This window comes from Piliocolobus tephrosceles, chromosome 4, assembly GCF_002776525.5.
Source record: "Piliocolobus tephrosceles isolate RC106 chromosome 4, ASM277652v3, whole genome shotgun sequence".
Lineage (NCBI taxonomy): Eukaryota > Metazoa > Chordata > Mammalia > Primates > Cercopithecidae > Piliocolobus > Piliocolobus tephrosceles.
In genome coordinates, this window is record NC_045437.1 from 114255713 (window position 1) to 114275308 (window position 19596).

Consider the following 19596-nt stretch of genomic DNA (forward strand, 5'->3'; position numbering starts at 1 on the left):
TAATCCCAGCACTTTGGGAGGCCTAGGCAGTCGGCTCATGAGGTCAGGAGATTGAGACCATCCTGGCTAACACGGTGAAACCCCATCTCTACTGAAAATCCAAAAAAATTAGCCGGGCATGGTGGCAGGCGCCTGTAGTCCCAGCTACTCGGGAGGCTGAGGCAGGAGAATCGCTTGAAACTGGGAGGCAGAGGTTACTGTGAGCCGAGATTGCGCCACTGCATTCCAGCCTGGACAACAAACGTGAGACCCTGTCTCAAAAAAAAAAGTTTACAGTCTATTATTTGTGGAAAAGAAATAGGTGCTCTCACATAGGTGCCATGCACCAAGACCATGGCAGCTTCAGACACTGGTACCACAATTATTAGTGATAAAATTGGTGTTTTTTTTGGGGGGGGGGATGGAGTCTCGTTCTGTAGCACAGGCTGGAGTGCAGTAGCATGATCTCAGGTCACTGCAGCCTCTGTCTCCCAGGTTCAAACGATCCTCCTGCCTCAGCCTCCAGAGTAACTGGGATTATAGATGCTCATCACCACACCCTGCTGATTTTTGTGTTTTTAGTAGAGATGGGGTTTTGCCATGTTGGCCAGGCTGGTCTCCAACACCTCAGCCTCTGAAAGTGTTGGGATTACAGGTGTGAATCACTGTGCCCAGCCAGATAAAATTGTTTTAATCAAATAGTAACTTCCAGGAAAGTCTTAAGTTTTCATGTATTTGTGGCTAAGAAATAAATGAGATGATCCCACCTTATGATCTATATAAGGGTGCAAAGTGCTACTTCTTCCTTTTCTGACTGAGAGGTGATACACATCCCTTCCTGTAGTGGATAAAGAGCAAGGTGCCAGCTTTGCTTCCACAGAGGTTAAAAAATATGGCATATTTTAAAAACTCCAAATTAACAAAGGAACACCTTTAACACACACACACACACACACACACACACACAATTATACTGCAATGTAATTGTGCTGTTCATAAGCTAATTATATAATTCATCAAAGACTTTAATTCTTAGTGCACTCAAGCACCCTGGTCTGGAAACAGTGCTTCAGTTTAAAGTTGCATGAGCAAGGCCTCTCCGTTCTGCCAGTATGGCCAGAAGCCTCAAATGCTGAAATCGAAATGTGGTATTCACGCCACACCACCAATCATAGGCCTCCTGAGATGAGTTTTGATGGCAAGCTTGGGAGTGGGGTAGAAACGGGGATGGATTTTTGCAGCTTCTGCCTTAACTTCGTTGCTTCGTCTTCTTTGTGAACCCTTCTGGGATAAGAGAAGTCTTCCTTCAGGATGTGACTGACACCTCAGCTGGCGCCTCTAAGCCTCACTTTCCTTAATGTAAAAGGGAAATCATGTGAGGATCGCCTTCCCTAGGTGAGGCAGGTGAGGTCGGTTCCCCTTTTTGGTTCAGCTACTAGTATGAACCCTGCCTAACCCCGCTGTTTCGGGAGACAGTCCGTGCTCACTGCACCGCTTATTAACCGAAGTGACTTATCTCTCCCAGTCTCAGCTTCACCTCCGTGAAGTGGGAAAAACAGGATGACAAGTACTCGCACTTGGCAGCCCTTTATGAGCCTTGAGGGCTTGGGCTTGTGGGTGTCATTTTACTATGCCACCAGCGGCTTCCCTTAGCTTGTCACGGACCCAGGCACAGCACACGCGCTGAGGAAGTGGTGGTGAAGTGTGGCGTCTCCTCTTGGGGCTGGCGGATTCCACACTCGGAGCTGCGGCTCCACAACCAGCTGGGCAGCGAAGGGTGGGGACTCGCGATCGTGGACTACAACTCCCAGTATGCCCTGTGCGCCTCTGGGCCAAGTCTCGCGCGAGATCCCGCGGTCTCCGGAGGCTTTATCAGCCGGCCTGCCTGCCCGCCGGGTAGGTAGTGCTGCCTAGTGGGTCCTGGGGACCTTCGAAATCACTGCCGCTCTCACCATGGCTTGGTTCCAGACTATGCCACAGCCTCTCGGGAGACGTGGACCCTCAGAACCTTTTTAGTGCCGGACTCCGGGCCGCAGGCAGTCTCGCGGCAGCAGGATAACAGGTGAACAGATGGCGGCCCTGGGCCCTCCCTTGGGGCTGCGTTCTCTGCCGATCAGGAGGGGCGCTTCCGGCGAGGCCCGATCTGGGGGCCCCTCCAAGCCTCTCCCCTCTCCTCGCACCCCTTAACCTTTCATCCCGACTCCGAGCTCGGCTGGGTCGCCTCTTGTCTCCCTGGCTCCCCTTTCTGGGGTCTCCGTGATGGGGCTCCTCTCCGGGGATGCCCTGCAGCTCCCGTACGGGCTTCCCCTCCGCTTCGTGGGACCAGCCCAGCCAGAGCCCCCACGGCTTGTCCTCAGCCTCTTCTCCCCAGACCCTGGTTCGGCTGGGGTCCCGGCCCTAATCTTAGCATGGAGGGGTGGGTGAGGCAGCCGGCCTTTCATATCCTGGCGGCACCGTCTTGTATATTGTGAAGGAGAGGCAGAGGAACGGTGAGCTGGGGCGGGGGGCGGGGGGTGGGGGGTGGAGGGGGTGGAGGGGGGTGGAGGGGGTGGGGGCACAGGGAAAGGGGAAGGGGATGTGTCTGGGGCGGGAATGCTCCCTGGACTGGGAGGATGGCTGAACTCGGCCTTTGCGACGTTCGTTCGTGACTAACTATCAATAACTGGTTTGCTCTCTCTGAGCCCTATCGGGATAGAGGGGCGGTGTAGCAAGCTCAAAAACAGAGTAACTTTCTCAGGCCCTCGCTTTAACTCCCCTGTAAACGGCATGAAACTACCTACCTTGCACACGGACCACTTATCTATGACCGTGGACAAATTTACTTAACTCCTCTGATTTTTATTTTCCTTCTCTTTATTATTATTTTTAAAAATTTTTAATTTTTAAAATTTTTATTTTTGGTACTGAGTCTCACTCCGTCGCCCAGGCTGGAGTGCAGTGGCTGGATCTCGGCCCACTGCAACCTCCGCCTCCCGGGTTCAAGCTATTCTACTGCCTCAGTCTCCCGAGTAGCTGGGATTACAGGCGCCCACCACCATGCCCAGCTAATTTTTGTATTTTCAATAGAGACAGGGTTTCACCATGTTGGCCAGGCTAGTCTCGAACTCCTGACCTTAAGTGATCTGCCCGCCTCAGTCTCCCAAAATGCTGGGATTACAGGCGTGAGCCATTGCACCCGTCCAGTTTCCTTCTCTTTAAATTTGGGATATCCTTTCTGTAAGAGATAGCTTAAAAAAAAAAAATGGGGCGGGGCGCGGTGGCTCACGCCTGTAACCCAGCACTTTGGGAGGCCGAGGTGGGCGGATGACGAGGTCAGGAGATCAAGACCATCCTGGCTAATGCGGTGAAACTCTGTCTCTACTAAAAATACAAAAAATTAGCCGGGCATGGTGGCGGGCGGGCGCCTGTAGTCCTAGCTACTTGAGAGGCTGAGGCAGGAGAATGGCGTGAACCCGGGAGGCGGAGCTTTTAGTGAGCCGAGATCATGCCACTGCAATCCAGCCTGGGCGACAGAGCGAGACTATGTTAAAAAAAAAAAAAAAATTGGGATAAATAATAATCTGCTTTGCCATCTTGCTGCAAGGATTAAAAGACAAGATAAACGCTATAAATAGTTTATAGTGTTAGCAGTAAAGAGCGAATTTCCCTACTGGAGTATCTAGCCGCTTGCTGTGAATTAAGATAATGAAATGAGTGTAATAGCCCTTGCAGGGTTGTTGTGGGGAATAAACAAGTGTTTGCCAGACTCTGACGGGCTGTTCCAATGCTGGCTGTTTGTTGTTATTAGAACCTCTGGATGGACTCTTCCTGGGAAGCTTTGCTAATTTGCAGCAGCTGGACCATGTTCCTCATTAACATCTGTCTGTCAGCTTAGTGGTCACATCATTTCACTGTGGTAAGGTGACTTCACCATGTATGGCGTCTTAGCTCTGTCATCTCACAGGTGTTAAAATCAGCCACGGGTGTGGTGAGACCTTTGACTTTATCCTTCTTTTTTCATTGGCATGTTTGTTACCCACTGGCTCCTGTGTGTGTGTTTCAACCTTGTAAACAAGCCATAAAATTCTGTGTGCCTGTCAGAAGAACAGCATTGCTGCTGCTCTTTGGTGTTCACCATAAGAAAATGCCCTTTGTTATTTTATTAGGTGGCAGGGACTCAGCTCGGAATTCTATATAGAAAAAGCACCTGGATCCCAGTCTTTCAATGGCTTCAAGACAACCAGAAGTGCCTGGTAAACTTAATTCTTTTTGGTAAAATCATGTTTTGCCCTTATTAATGTTTTAAGCTAGATAGAAACCATTTTATCTGAACTATATGTTAATGGTTAATCTCTGCCACCAGGCGAGTATTTAGACTGAATAGATTGGCTTATTTTATTTTTTTGAGATGGAGTCTTGCTCTGTTGCCCAGGCTAGAGTGCAGTGGCACAATCTCAGCTCACTGCAACCTCCACCTCCTGGGTTCAAGCCATTCTCCTCACTCAGCCTCCCCAATAACTGGGATTACAGGCACACACCACCACGCCCGGCTAATTTTTGTATTTTTAGTAAAGACGGGGTTTCACCATATTGGCCAGGCTGGTCTTGATCTCCTGACCTTGTGATCCACCCGCCTCGGCCTCCCAAAGTGTTGGGATTACAGGTGTGAGCCACCGTGCCCAGCCAGTTTTATTTTACTTTCGAGATGGTGTCTCACTCTGCCCAGGCTGGAATGCAGCGGCATGATCTCAGCTCACCGCAACCTCCGCCTCCCAGGCTCAAGTGATTTTCCTGCCTCAGCCTCAAGTAGCTGGGATTACAGGTGCCTGCCACTGCGCCTGGCTAATTTTTTGTATTTTTAATAGAGACATGGTTTCTCCATGTTGGCCAGGCTGGTCTCAAACTCCTGACCTCAGGTGATCCTTCCGCCTTGGCCTTCCAAAGTGCTGGGATTACAGGTGTGAGCCACCATGCCCGGCCTTAGATTGGCATCATTTAAATATTTTATTAGTTGCTCAACCATAGTATGAAACTTTAACTTAAAGAGAGTAGTCACTTCCTTTAAGGGTATTATGACAAGTTTGTTACTTTCCTAGTTATCAAATAAGAATTCAGAATAAGATGTGCAGTTCTTGTAGTATGTACCAAAGTGATTAAACTCACCTTCTTGTAGTATGTACCAAAGTGATTAAACTCACCTTCTTGTAGTATGTACCAAAGTGATTAAACTCACCTTTTTGGGGGTGGTGGGGAGGTGGGATGGAAGTCTTGATAAAAAGGCACCAGCCTGCTTAAATGGCAGATTGAACTTAATCATGAAAATGCTCACAGCAACCCTTAATGAGTCAATTTCTGGGTTACTGACACCATTGATGACTACTTGAATTGTTTCATGAGAAAGGAAAGTGATTTTTAATTAAATCTGAATCACTTAATTTCTGATTCTTGGTACAGTATGATGACGAAGAAAGATGATGGTTCCTGTCTCTCAGGATTGTGAAGATTAAACAAAATATGTAAAAATGGGAGTTAAAAATCAGTGATAAATAGTATTTACTGCCCAGAATGCATTTGGTCTGTCTGTATACGAACATATTTTCTAGTAAATATTAGCTGACTTGATTGGTTTTAGGATGGCTGTTCAGTGGGAATCTTTAAGATGTTTTTGAAATTGCTTCCCAACTAGGTGGATTAACAGAAGTCTCCTGCATTCCCCAATATAGATCCATCTCTAGTCTTAACATCATCAGCTCTGTTTTAGTTTGTCTTTCATTGTTGCTGTGATTACCGTAAACTCCATGTAGCCATCGTGAGCTGTAGGGTTGTGCCCATTCAGTGAATGCTTTGTAGTGTGTTGCATGCAGTGTGTGCACTGGCTCAGGTCTGTGTTCCAGTTCCCAGAGCACTCTTTCAAGCTAGGTGATATTGGGCAAGTTGATTGTGAAAATGGGAAATTGGAAAATGGGAAGCGTATCTGCTTAATGAGGATTAGATAAGATGAGGGATGTAATTGTCTAGCAAGGAGGAAGACTTAGTAATTATTATTCGCTTGTGTGTGTGTTTGAGATGTAATGCACATACCATAAAATTCACCCACCGAAAGTAAACAATGTGGTGATTTTTAGTATATTCACAGGGTTGTGCAAACAAAACTACTATCTCATTGCAGTACATTTTCTTTTTTTTTTGAGATGGAATCTCACTCTGTTGCCTAGGCTGGAGTGCAGTGGCACGATCTTGGCTCTCTGCAACCTCCGCCTCCTGGGTTCAAGCAATTCTCCTGCCTCAGCCTCCCAAGTAGCTGGGACTACAGGCACATACCACCACGCCTGGCTAATTTTTGTATTTTGAGTAGAGATGGGGTTTCACCATGTTGGCCAGGCTGGAACACCTGACCTCAGGTGATCCACCCACATCAGCCTCCCAAAGTGTTGGGATTACAGGCGTGAGCCACCGCACCCGGCCAAATTGCAGTACGTTTTCATAACCTCCAAAGGAAAACCTCATACCATTAGCAGTCGCATCCTCACTGCCCCCCACCCACTCCCTGGCAACCTCTAATCCTCTTTTTATTTCTATGGTTTTGTTAATTATTACTAATAGCAATAGTAATAATAATGATAGCTGCTTGGTCCCCTTGCCGTTTAAATGAAATCTTTTGTGGTTTTGGACTTACTGCCTCAGGCAGGTTGATGTCTTAGAGAATGTGATTATATGATTTTAGCAACAGGAAAATGTCGCCTCTCAGGTAGGCTCTGGACATTAGTTCTGATATGCAAGGGTTAGCAAACGAAACACAATGAACTTGGCTCCCTGGTCTGGCACAGCCGAGAGTGCCCGCATCACACCCGGACATGCTGGGCGTCAGTTCCAGTGGACGGGAATGGCGGGATCAGCTGGTGGTGGTTTGCGAGAGTGGTTGTCAATAATTTCTGTGATGGAAAGTGACTCTACTGTTGGAATAAATCATACGGAACATTTGAAACCACAGGTGATGCCAGACAACGTTTCTTGCAGTGCTGTTTTCTTTGGTGAGGAAAGGAAGGTAGAGGATCCACAGACCTCGGCTGAGCCCCAGGCAGCCATTTTCTGAATGAACTTGGGAAGATCACTTTACCCCTAGGCCTTAGTTTCCTCATCTATGACATGGGAATGAGAACTTCATATCCTCAGTCATTTCATACCCTCAGTCTTGCATGAATTGAGAGCCTTAGTATTGCAGTAGGGGGGTGGCTTCTGTGGCATAAAGGACACAGCTTTGAAATCAGATAGGTTTGGGTTTTGATTCTAAACTGTACTTGGAAGTTGTGGTCAAGTACATTTAAATGGAACTTCAAGTTTCCTAATCCATGAAAATTAGCTGGATGTGGTGGCATATGCCTATAATCCCAACTACTCACTGGGCTGAGGCACTTGAGCCCAGGAGGTTGAGCCTGCAGTGAGCTGTGATGGTGCCGCTGCACTCCAGCCTGGGCAACATAGACTGTGTCTCTAAACAAATAAAAAACAAGGATTAGGACGGCTGAGTGGGTTAAGTGGACCACCCAAAGTGTCAGGCATAGAGGAAGGGATTGGTACCGCTGCCTTTCCTGAACGGGATTAGCTACTCCAGAACAAGCCATTTTGCTCTGTCCAAGAACAAGAGTATTTCAGAGCTTTCCTTCCTGCAGATGAATTCAAAGCTACTAGTATGTCCAGTTGTTGAACCTGTCTTGACAGGTGTCTCTGTTCTTAGTTCTTGAGGCTAGTGGGCCTCTAGGCAAGATGTCCCTGCCCGTCGGGATATACCGCCGGGCACTCAGCTATGATGATATCCTCGAGGACCCTGCGCCCATGACTCCTCCTCCATCGGACATGGGCAGCGTCCCTTGGAAGCCAGTGATTCCAGAGCGCAAGTATCAGCACCTCGCCAAGGTATCTGACCCTGCTGGCCGCTTCTGGCATACGCAACCCGTTTATCCTTCCTCTGCTCCAGGAGCCTTCAGCAGCTCCCTGTGCCCACGGAACTGGGCAGCAACCACTCCCTGTATGTGTTTTCTGTGCCTCAGTTACAGCTGTCTTTTCTTCTTTAAGATTTTATTTATTTTGTTAAAGAAAAAAATTCAGTAGCTTTAGGGTGACCTGAGGTTTTGTTCACATGGATGAATTGTATAGTGGTGAAGTCTGGGCTTTTTGTGTGCCCGTCACCCGAACAGTGTACAGTGTACACAATAGATGGTTTTTTAAATCTCCCTGTTTTTTTCTTTTTAATTCAAAACTAGAATGGCCTTGTCTGCTCCTGAGACTTTCCATATTCCCCACAGAGCTAAATTCAAGCTCAGCATGATCCACGTTCCATGTGATCTAAGTCTTGCCTGCATCTCCCCAGCTCCCCTACCCAGTGCTTGAACCATGCAAGTGACCTAAAATTCTTGCATTTACCAGCGTATTTGCTGCCTGTCAGTTTTTGACTCACACTGCCCTGATTGTTGAGGATGTTTACCATCTGCATCCTGTCCTCTCACCCCTTCTCCCACTCCATTTGCCCTTTAAATCTTAGCTCAAAAGTCTCTTCTGTGACAGTTTGCCTGACATCTCTGTCCTCCTGATAAGGCCATCACCTCTCCCTCTGAGCTCCCCACGGCACTGTGGTCCCCATCGTCATTCCTGCATTGCCTTCTTACCCTCCATTAGCTTCCTGAGGACAGGGGCCATGTCTAGGTTTGTACTGTTATCTGCAGAATCCAGCCGAGGGCCTGGCATAGATTCCCAAAAAATGCTTATTTTGTGATTGGGGAAAAAAATTGGCCCTTTCTTGAACACATGCTGTACCTCTCCTCATGCTGTTCTTCCAGCCTCAGCTGCCTTTGCCCATGGCCGTCCTTTGTAAGAACTGCCTCCTTCCTAAGGCCACTCCGAACGCACCTCACAGTCTTTCGCACAGTCTAGTTTCGTAGGTTCGTATTATTGGAGTCTCTGTTTCCCGACCTCAGGGACTCTGTCCCCTCTGACTCTCCAGCCACCAAGAATACAGAAAGGCTAGACTGTTGCCTGAATAACATAGGCCCACCAAGTTCACATAAGGCTGTCTAACCTGTAGTGAACAGTTTCTCTGAACTTTGAGCCATATGATAGCTCAGGGCCTGACAGGCAGTACACAGTAAGGGTCCCCTGAAATAGACCTGGGTGTGAGTCCCAGGTGGTCTGTCCTAGCAAGACCTTGGGCACACAACTAACTGCACCCTGAGCCCCAGTGTCTCCCTCTGAGAGCTGGGAATACCTTATGTCATAGAGGTGCTGTGAGGATTCAGGGAAGGGGATGTAAAGGCTTGGCACATTCTGTATTAGCTGTGTAGCTGGTATTATGAACGTGGGCTCCCTGCTTCACTTTCTCTTTGCAGAGCCATATTTGATTCTTTATAAGGAGTGTTTTTTCCCCCCACCTCCAATACACTCTCAGGGCAGAAAGCTCCTTTCTAAGAAAGTGCCCCCTACAGCTCTGGGGGATATTCCCTATAACAATTATCTACTGAAATATGACCCAGTCTGCTGTTGAGGAGAGAGTATTCCACGTAACAGGTAGCAAAAGTGCAAGGAGAAAAGGCCTGCTGCAGCTTGCCTGTGGCGTCAGAGCAGTGGGCTTGAGGGTCCAGAGCAGGAGGTGAGCAGGGCTTCTGGTGGCGCTTCCCAGGCCACACACCCTGCTGATGGCTCCACAAGGCAAGGGATGAGCGGGCTTCCAGGTTTCTGCGGGGCCTCAGCCAGAACAACTGACAACTTGGAACAGCTGCTCCAAACGAGAGCTCTGCCTGACTCATCACATACGATCTTTCATTTGCCCTAACTCTCCCCATGTTAGGAATCAACCATCTTCCCAGTAAGGAAACATAAACTCAAGTTTTACTCAAGGTCACAGCTTAAAGGTATAAATTCCGTTTTGTAGTAAGGAGACAACATTTTTCAGTACTTTTTATCTGTCTCCCCTTTTTTTTCTTTTTTCTTTCTTTCTTTTTTTTTTGAGATGGAGTCTTGCTCTGTTGCCCGGGCTGGAGTGCAGTGGCCGGATCTCAGCTCACTGGAAGCTCCGCCTCCCGGGTTTACGCCATTCTCCTGCCTCAGCCTCCCGAGTAGCTGGGACTACAGGCGCCCGCCACCTCGCCCGGCTAATTTTTTGTATTTTTTAGTAGAGACGGCGTTTCACCGTGTTAGCCAGGATGGTCTTGATCTCCTGACCTCGTGATCCGCCCGTCTTGGCCTCCCAAAGTGCTGGGATTACAGGCTTGAGCCACCGCGCCCGGCCCCCCTTTTTTTTCAACCATCTTATTTTCTTCTCAGTTCTTCCAGACAAGCACAGAATGAAGAATAAGTCTTGTTCTCTGCTCCCTGCTAGGCCTGAGTAAGGTATCAGGTGTTTCGATTGCAGAAGGTGGAGGCTCCCAGCTCTTGCATGTTGAAAATGAGGAGCTAAGTAGATTTTTATGTTTGTTTCAAAAGACCATTACTTGAACCTTGGGAGCAGTGGTCCTCAAGGTGTGGTCTTGGGACCAGCAGCAGCAGTATCACCTGGGAATTTATTAGAAACAAATTCTTGAACTCCACCCCAGACCACCCAGGACCTACTGAATCAAACTCTGAGGTGGAGCCCGGCAGTCTGTTTTAATGCCTGGCACAGGGTGAGAACCACTTACCTAGTGCTCTCATCAATTAAGATCTAGCACAGTGCCTGGGATGTGGCCAGTGCTTCATAATAAGCATTTCTTCTGCATTCTTAGGGCATAGTACTATAGTATATTGGAAGGTCATAGTCTAGGAAGGTAGTAGACCTCAGATTTTCAAATTCTGGCTTTCCCACCTTTATAAACATAAACTATTCACATAATGTCTATTTTTGTTGTCACTTTGGATAATACCTATCTAGCTGGGTGGAGATGACCAACTCTTCCCTTCTATGATTTCCTCACTTACCAGATTAATGTTATTTCAGTAACTTCCTCCCCAAAGGAGTAAGTTTAGGTGTGTGTCTCCCCTGCCCTGCCTAAGTGCTTCTGTACTGTACCTCTCTTGAACAGGTGGAGGAAGGAGAGGCCAATCTACCCTCCTCTGCCATGACCCTGTCATCGGCCATTGACAGTGTGGACAAGGTCCCAGTGGTGAAGGCTAAAGCTACCCATGTCATCATGAATTCTCTGATCACAAGTAAGCACTCTTCACCCTCAGAGTAGAGTGCCATAGGGGTGGGGAAGAGCTGAGGCTTCCTACAAGCGGACTGGAGATGATTCTGCAAGATGCCCGCCTTACCTCGTCCTAACAAATGTCAGTTTGTTAGGTTGGCTGAATCATGTCAGTATTGAAGTTCCATTTATTAGGTGGAAGATTTGCCAAATGTTAAACATCTTAGTCTGATTTAGGTGCATTCCTGCTGCTTTGTTGATACAAGCTCATTTTCCCAGATCTGTCACTGTGGCCTTGGGCAGGCTACTTAACTGCGGAGACTGCCCCGCTCTAAAATGGGGAATGTCACTGGCAGGCTGAAGTAAGGATCAGACGGCCCAGTGCTCAGTGGTTGTCACTGTTTCAAGCTCTGCTGGAGAAGGCCAAATATCCAGGCATTTCCCACTTGCCCCAGTTTTTTTTTTTTTTGTAATTAAACAGCTCAGAGTTGGTCTACCAGGAAGAGGACCAGGTCCAAGTGTCTTTAGTCTTAAGAATGTATGATTGGTCATCCTAATGAACCCTGATATGAGAACTTGGATTTTTTCTTAACCTTATAACAAGCTAACTAAACTTCATTCTGGAGGGCTGTACAGGTTGCTGTGGGAAGTTAACAATTAGATACATGGCTCTGCTTGTCAGCAGTTGTGCCCCTACCAGGGTAAGGTACATAGAGGTTCTCCTCGGTTGGCTCATTTTTGAAGGCAGAAGCCCTTGTTTATCTTCTCCAGGAGGGCATCAGTTTGTCCTGGGCATTTATTTCCTAGTGAATTCACCAAGAACCCAAAGTCCAAACTCTTAACTCTTACTTTGGTTTCTTTCTTTTTTGTTTTTGAGACAGAGTCTCACTTTCTCACCCAGGCTGGAGTGCAATGGTGTGGTCTCAGCTCACTACAACCTTCGCCTCCTAGGTTCAAGCAATTCATCTGCCTCAGCCTCCCGAGTAGTTGGGACTACAGGCGCGTGCCACCATGCCTGGCTAATTTCTGTATTTTTAGTGGAGATGGGATTTCACTCTGTTGGGCAGGATGGTCTTGAACTCCTGACCTTGTGATCCACCCGCCTAGGCCTCCCAAAGTGCTGGGATTACAGGTGTGAGCCACCGCACCCGGCCTATATACTTTGATTTTCTCTTATTCACATCTGTTGAATCAACAACACTACTTTTATATTACAAGCTTGAGAATGTGTTCTAGCAGTGTTAGAAAACGTATTCATTGTTCTTTTAGCACAAGTAAGCACTCTTCACCATCAGAGTAGAGTGCCGTAAGGGTGAGGAAGAGTTGAGACAACTTTTTTTTTTTTTTGAGACGGAGTCTCACTCTGTCGCCCAGGCTGGAGTGCAGTGGCGTGATCTTGGCTCACTGCAAGCTCTGCTTCCTGGGTTCACGCCATTCTCCTGCCTCAGCCTCCCGAGTAGCTGGGACTACAGGCGACTGCCACCATACCCAGCTAATTTTTTTTGTATTTTTTAGTAGAGACGGGGTTTCACTGTGTTAGCCGGATGATCTCCATCTCCTGACCTCATGATCCACCCGCCTTGGCCTCCCAAAGTGCTGGGATTACAGGCGTGAGCCACCACGCCCAGCTAGCACAATGTAACTTCTTTAATGAAAATAATTTACCCACCGGGGGTGGTGGCTCAGGTCTGTAATCCCAGCACTTTGGGAGGCAGAGGTGGGTGGATCACTTGAGGTCAGGAGTTCAAGACCAGCCTGGCCAACATGGTGAAACCCCAACTTTACTAAAAATACAAAAATTGTTGGGTGTGGTAGCGTGTATCTGTAATCCTAGCTACTTGGGAGGCTGAGGCAAGATAATTGCTTGAACCTGGGAGGCAGAGGTTGCAGTGAGCTAATATGATGCTGTACTCCAGTCTGGGCAATGAGCGAGACTCTGTCTCAAAAAATATATAGTTTACTAACAGTACAGAACATTATGACACTCCAGTATGTGAATGTCACTCATATTTATTTGACTTACTTATTTCCACATACATGCATATTTTTATATAACTCCAGGTATAGTAAATATACCATTCTGTTTTTTTTCAGTTAATACTGCCATGAACTTTTGATGTTGCTATAGTCTTTAAGTTTTAAAAAGCTGCATTTAAGGCTGGGCGTGGTGGCTCACACCTGTAATTCCAGCACTTTGGGAGGCAGAGGCGGGCGGATCACAAAGTCAGGAGTATGAGACCAGCCTGGCCAACATGGTGAAACCCCGTCTCTACTAAAAATACAAAAACTAGCCGGGCGTGGTGGTTGTGCACCTGTAATCCCAGCTACTCGGGAGGGTGAGGCAGGAGAATTGCTTGAACCTGGGAGGTGGAGGTTGCAGTGAGCTGAGATTGCGCCATTGCACTCCAGCTCTGGGCAACAGAGCAAGACTCCGTTGTGGGGGAGGGTAGCAGGGCAGGAAAGCTGCATTTAAACTCCTGGTATTAGTAGGGTGCGTTGGCTCATGGTTGTAATCCCAGCACTTTGGGAGGCCGAGGCAGGAGAAATGCTTGAGACCAGGAGTTTGAGAGTCAGCCTGAGCAACATAGTGGGATCCTGTCTCTATTAAAAAAAAATTCCTGGTATTGGTATACTGTCATGCATTAAATCCCTTGTTTTTAGATTTTCAAGTGACTACCTGGTAAGTCTGAAGAACATCTTTATGCATTTAGGTTTTTTTCTTTTCTTCTATTTCTGATGGAAATACCTCCTTAGAAGAGGAAGGACGAAGTCATAAAAGGCATCTGGTATCTAGTCTTTTGGTTCACAGCTGCCACATTCCTGTATGTAAGAGTGTATTATGTGGTTTGTGTACAGATTAAGCAGAAAGTCAGCCATTATTCATTCCACAGCAGAACTAACTTATTGATTGAGGTAATCAAGTCAGACTGAAGGAATGTTGAGTGGAATTATGTCTGCTGTTCCAGGCACTGGGATGGGCCATTTCACACAGGAGAAACATGGAATCAGTAGACTTTGGCTAGCTCAAGGCAGGCTATCTGGTTTGAATCTGGATGGTACCTTGGTGCCATCTAGCCTGAATGTGGCCAGTTTCTCTTTGGCAAAATTTTTTTGTGTGAGTGACGAGGGTGGTGAATCTCTCTTAGAAAGTTTTATATTTGGAGAATTTTTACTGTGTCGGGCTATCAGCCGCCTTCTCCATGCTGCATTTCTTTCTTTCTTTTTCTCTTGAGACAGAGTCTGTTGCCCAGGCTGGAGTGCAGTGGCACGATCTTGGCTCATTGCAACCTCCACCTCCCAAGTTCAAGCGATTCTCATGTCTCAGCTTCCCAAGTAGCTGGGATTGCAGGCATGCGCCATCATGCCCAGCTAATTTTGTATTTTTAGTAGAGACGGGGTTTCTCCATGTTGGCCAGGCTGGTCTTGAACTCCTGACCTTAGGTGATCCTCCTGCCTCGGCCTCCCAAAGTGCTGGGATTACAGGCGTGAGCTACCGCGTCCAGTCCCATGTTGCATTTCTAAATACAAAGAAAATGTCACCGCGTACAACCAAGAGGAGGGTGGGAGTATTGAGCTCAAGGTTCTTCAGTTGACCCTTTAGGAAAAACCTTTTCAGCTTGGTGTGAGGGAAGGCTTCTTTCTGGCTAGACAGCCTTTGTGTGAGGTTCAGAATTAGTGCTACAGTATCTCTCTGGGGAAAGTCTCTTCTTTGGATGGTCAGTGTGGTCTCTTGCTTCTGGGGAGAACAGTAGATATCCATGTTGTCCTCCCTGTTTTGTGATGGGAGAGGGGAATGGGCATGACTGTCATCTCCTCTGTTCCCAGAACAGACCCAGGAAAGCATTCAGCATTTTGAGCGACAGGCAGGGCTGAGAGATGCTGGCTACACACCTCACAAGGGCCTCACCACCGAGGAGACCAAGTACCTTCGAGTGGCCGAAGCACTCCACGTAAGCTCTTAGGAACTTTCAAAAAACAAAACCTTCAGTGTTCATGGCTTGAAATGTGGCTGTGGTTTCGAAGTTACCAGCTCAGTTAGTTGAGGGCCGTGGAGTTAGTCTCGCTCCCAAGCTCTTAGCCTCGTAGTTTTGCTTATCCACCTATACAGTGGGGGTGTCTGTTTTGCTACTTCTGGTTAGCAGGATTGAGTGAGAGCCTCAGCTTACATATATATACAAGTACTTTAGGAACCATAAAGCAAATGTGGAGTATCTTGGGGAGAACTGGGCAGCCTCAACAGAGGTAACAGTTTAACTGGAAAGGAACATCATGCTCTGCATTTAATTTTAACAAGTTACAATCCAATGTGGAATTGGAATGTTTTTGCTATTTCTTTTCTATAAGGGAAGAATTTTAGTACGGGTTAATTTAGTGACAGCCAAGTATTTGAATGAATAGTTTCAAATGACTTTCTTTCAGAGGAGACCACTTCATACTGGATAGCATTTTGATTTGTGAAGCCCTTGCATTCATTTCATCCTCACAATCACCTTTTGGGGCAGATGCTCTTCTCCATATTTTGTCAGTGAGGAGACTGAGGTTCGAGGCCATCTATTCAGCCAGTCATAGTACCCGAACCCAAGTCTCCTGATGCCTTACTTCCTGTTGGCTTCCTCCTCCTTCCAAAGCAGCCTGGAAATCTAGCTGCTGAAGGGGCAGATTGTGAAGAGACACAATTACAGTTAAGAAACTTGGGCTGGCTTCTGTAGGCAAGGGTGGGTCAGAATCCAGGCTTGTTCCAAGCTTTAAGAGTTCTGAACAGGGTATGATGAGGGCAAGGTGAGGAGAGCACAAGAGGCAGGAAAGGATCATAGTATACATTATATATAAGGAGGAATAACCTGGATCTGGTGGCCTGTGGGTGGGGATATAAAACACTGTGGCCTGTTTGCAGTCACCCGGGCTGGAGTACAGTGTTGCACTCTCGGCTCACTGCAACCTCTACCTCCCAGGTTCAAGTGATCCTCCCACCTCAGCCTCCCAAATAGCTAGGATTACAGGCATGCACCACCATGCCCGGCTGATTTTTAGTAGAGACGGGGTTTCACCATGTTGGCCAGGCTGGTCTTGAACTCCTGACCTCATGTGATCCACCTGCCTCAGCCACCCAAAGTGCTGATATTACATGTGTGAGTCACCGCACCTGGCCCTGTTTGCATTTTGTAATGAGCATTCCAGATGATTCTTTTGCAGGCTAGGTTTAAAAACTGCTATAGGAAGTCAGGTTTGGGCTGGTGGCCAGTTTAAGCTTTCAAACAAGGCCGATGCTTCCAGAGAGGGGTACCATCAGCCTTTGACACTTAACTGAGAACTTTCCAGTATAGGTCAGTGAGAATTCTATTTGAGCAATTCACCTTACATAATGGTAGGACTGACTTTGGTTAACTCATTTTCTGTGTCTTGCCCATAGGAGTAGAACATGAGGATGGCTGAAATATTAGCTGTAACTTACATCTTGTAACAGATTGTCAACTTACATGAATGGATCTGTTGAGTGTTTGAGAAAATTCAAACGTGATCATTGTTTGGAGCACAGCTTGGGCTAAGCAGTGGTATGGCAGGCCTGGAGGGAGGAGACAGCATGGGAACCTTGCTCTAGAAGAGCTGAGATGTAGACCTGTCTCTCCCCGCTAGACTGTGAGTCAGTTAGAGGAATGCTAACGGTGCTGAGGGAACCCAGAGTGGCTGACTATGGGAAAGGAGGAGGAGAGAATAGAGCAGGCTCCTCAGAGGAAGCATTTAGCTGAAGAGAAGCAACATGCCTGAGTCTTGGCTTGGAGAGACTGAGAATGGCAGGGCTTTGTACATGGTAAGAGCAGCAGCAAGACAAGAGCTTAAACCCTGCTTAAAAGGTCAAGAAGGCTGGCAGCTTGAGTTCTGGCTCTTCAGTTTTACTGAATGGGGGAATGTGGGGAAATTACTTCACTTTTCTGAAAGTAAAAGTTGTAGTGTAAAGCTTTAAGCACAGGGATGTTCACAATATAGTGTAGAATGAACACATTTTTTGAGGAGATGGAGTTCCATGTCCTTTGACAAAAACAAAGGACTATCTGTTAGATCACCTGAAATCATTCCACCTGTAGATGTCTTGTGCTTAAAGTTAGAATGCCAACCAAATTGTTTATGCCTAGACTTAGCTGTTTGGAATTTGCTTTCATTTTTAAAAAGTCTCTCTTCTTACCCATCTGAGCAGAAACTAAAGCTACAGAGTGGAGAGATAACAAAAGAAGAGAGGCAGCCTGCATCAGCCCAGTCCACCCCAAGCACCACTCCACATTCTTCACCTAAGCAGAGGCCCAGGTGAGTCCTTCCTGTGACCCTTCCGAGTTCCTGTGTGCTTCAGGAAAGCTAGTGTGGCAGACAAGGTTGTATTATTTAAGCCTGTGGTTTTGGAGGCAGAAGGGATAGTTCAGTTCCTGTTCTTTTGGTGTGAGACATTTCTAGGGGTGAAGGAAGAGGTATTTTAGGATATGTTCTGTTCTTTTTTTTCCAGGGGCTGGTTCACTTCTGGTTCTTCCACAGCCTTACCTGGCCCAAATCCTAGCACCATGGACTCTGGAAGTGGGGATAAGGACAGAAACTTGTCAGATAAGTGGAGCCTCTTTGGACCGAGATCCCTTCAAAAGTATGATTCTGGTAAGGCAGTGTCTTCAAAAAAGAGAGCGGCACGGCAGGCATCTTACCATATTATATATCGGGAGCTGCCTACTGGTTTTGAAATCATTTGCACTCTGGTTCACTTTTGTAGGAAGTTTTGCCACCCAGGCCTACCGAGGAACCCAGAAGCCCTCTCCATTGGAACTGATCCGTGCTCAAACCAACCAAATGGCTGAAGATCCAGCAGCCTTGAAGCCGCCCAAGATGGACATCCCAGTGGTGGAAGGAAAGAAACCACCACCACGGGCCCATAACCTCAAACCCCGTGACTTGAATGTGCTCACACCCACTGGCTTCTAGAGCCCTTTCTTTCCAGGGATTCTGGTAAAGAAGGCTTCTTGCACCCCACTCCCCTTTTACCTTGGCTTTGACATAGGAAAGGTATATTTAAAAACTTAATCAGCTGGGCGTGGTGGCTCATGCCTGTAATCCCAGCACTTTGGGAGGCCAAGGTAGGTGGATCACTTGAGGTGAGGAGTTCAAGACCAGCCTGGCCAACATGGTGAAACCACGTCTCTACTAAAAATATAAAAATTAGTCGGGTGTGGTGGTGGGCACCTGTAGTCCCAGCTACTTGGGAGGCTGAGGCAGAAGAACTGCCTGAACCCGGGAGGCAGAGGTTGTAGTGAGCTGAGATCACGCCATTACACTCCAGCCTGGGCGACAGAACGAGACTCCATCAAATAAATAAAGTAAAGAACCCATTAAATTGAGGCTAGAGCTGGAGATGTAATTGGTTTTTGAGAAACATTAGTACAAAGTTGGCCCTTGTATAGAAGAAGTCATTTTGTACTGCTTTAAAGTTAGACTAAATATTCTCAGCACTGTTATATGGGGACCTCATTACCTATTTTTTCATCATTTACCCTAGGTAAGAACTTTGATCACTGCTTACTAGGTAAAGAATGTTTGTGCTGTTCCAAAACCCAGACTTCTTGATTCCTTTACCACTATCTATGTGAGCACTGACCAATCATGGCTTAGAGGTGCTCATTGACTCACTGAGACGACTTTGGCCCTCTTGACGGCTGGTGCTGTGCTCCAGCCTTATCAGTTAGGGGACCCAAGATTTGTTTAGGACCTGGGTACAGGTAAAAGCCAGATTCGGCAGGGACCCCTCTTTCTAGGCTGAACCCTGAGTCCGCCTGCTTTTTGGCAGACCTAATGGATCACGGTCCTGCAGCCAGTTCTTCTTGTGGGGCCTCTTAGGCCAGTGCTGGGGGAGGCATGCTCCTCTCTCTATGCCACAGAACAAACACTACTCTAGCAGAGCCTTTCTTGCACTTTAAAGTGAGATTAATTTAGCTCTAATTTGGTTAAAAACTTCCTAAGAGAAAATTCAGTCTACTAATTTGGTATAGGTAAATGGACATTAAACTTTAAAAAAAGTAAAGGAGATGGTAGGTACAGTTAGATTATAGTCTTGAGGTTCATGTGAAGCCAATGGTGTTACCTTATTTTGATTTCCTTGTTCAGGTCAGGGCCTGGAACGCCTGTATGGGGAGGTGAATGAATGCAAAATTTTCTGTATGAAAGCATTTTTCACCAAAATGAGCCTCATCCCTTTATGCAACACATAACCTTACTGAAGGAGGGAAATAGGGAAGCCACCTTTTTATTTCTCCTGTGTACAAGTTCAGTTATTGTCTTGAACACTGTCTCAAGTACCTGTTTTTTGTTTTGGATAGTACCTTGTCTGTATAAGAAGCTGGCCTTTCCATAGAGAGGCCCTGGAGTCTAAAATTATGAGAACAATTAATTTATTTGTGTCTTCTATTATTTCTTGTTTTGACAATAAAAATCCTTACTACTTTCTCAAATGTGGCTATTT

The 19596-nt window shown here is 46.9% G+C and overlaps 2 protein-coding genes across 5 annotated transcripts in view; one reads left to right on the forward strand and one right to left on the reverse strand.

Moving 5' to 3' along the window:
- The window catches only part of ARL10 (ADP ribosylation factor like GTPase 10), a 19391-nt gene extending 16971 nt beyond the window's left edge, over nucleotides 1–2420 (reverse strand). The window contains exon 1 of the mRNA XM_026456420.1: nucleotides 2168–2420. Coding sequence (XP_026312205.1) covers nucleotides 2168–2420 — 253 coding nt within the window. The remainder of the gene's footprint in view (nucleotides 1–2167) is intronic.
- Nucleotides 1838–19586, forward strand: KIAA1191 (KIAA1191 ortholog). Of its 4 annotated transcripts, XM_023185099.2 has the most exons (9): nucleotides 1838–2041; nucleotides 3767–3874; nucleotides 4125–4211; nucleotides 7694–7872; nucleotides 11007–11133; nucleotides 14934–15058; nucleotides 17302–17408; nucleotides 17602–17744; nucleotides 17857–19585. In XM_023185099.2, the coding sequence occupies exons 3-9, from the start codon at nucleotides 4184–4186 to the stop codon at nucleotides 18063–18065; spliced, it is 918 nt and encodes a 305-aa protein (XP_023040867.1). In that variant the 5' UTR covers nucleotides 1838–2041; nucleotides 3767–3874; nucleotides 4125–4183; the 3' UTR covers nucleotides 18066–19585. The 4 variants fall into 4 exon arrangements, with proteins under 4 accessions (XP_023040867.1, XP_023040868.1, XP_023040869.1 ...); XM_023185100.1 differs by lacking the exon at nucleotides 4125–4211 and having other exon boundaries at nucleotides 17857–19586; XM_023185101.1 differs by lacking the exons at nucleotides 3767–3874; nucleotides 4125–4211 and having other exon boundaries at nucleotides 17857–19586.
- The last annotated feature ends 10 nt before the right edge of the window (nucleotides 19587–19596 follow it).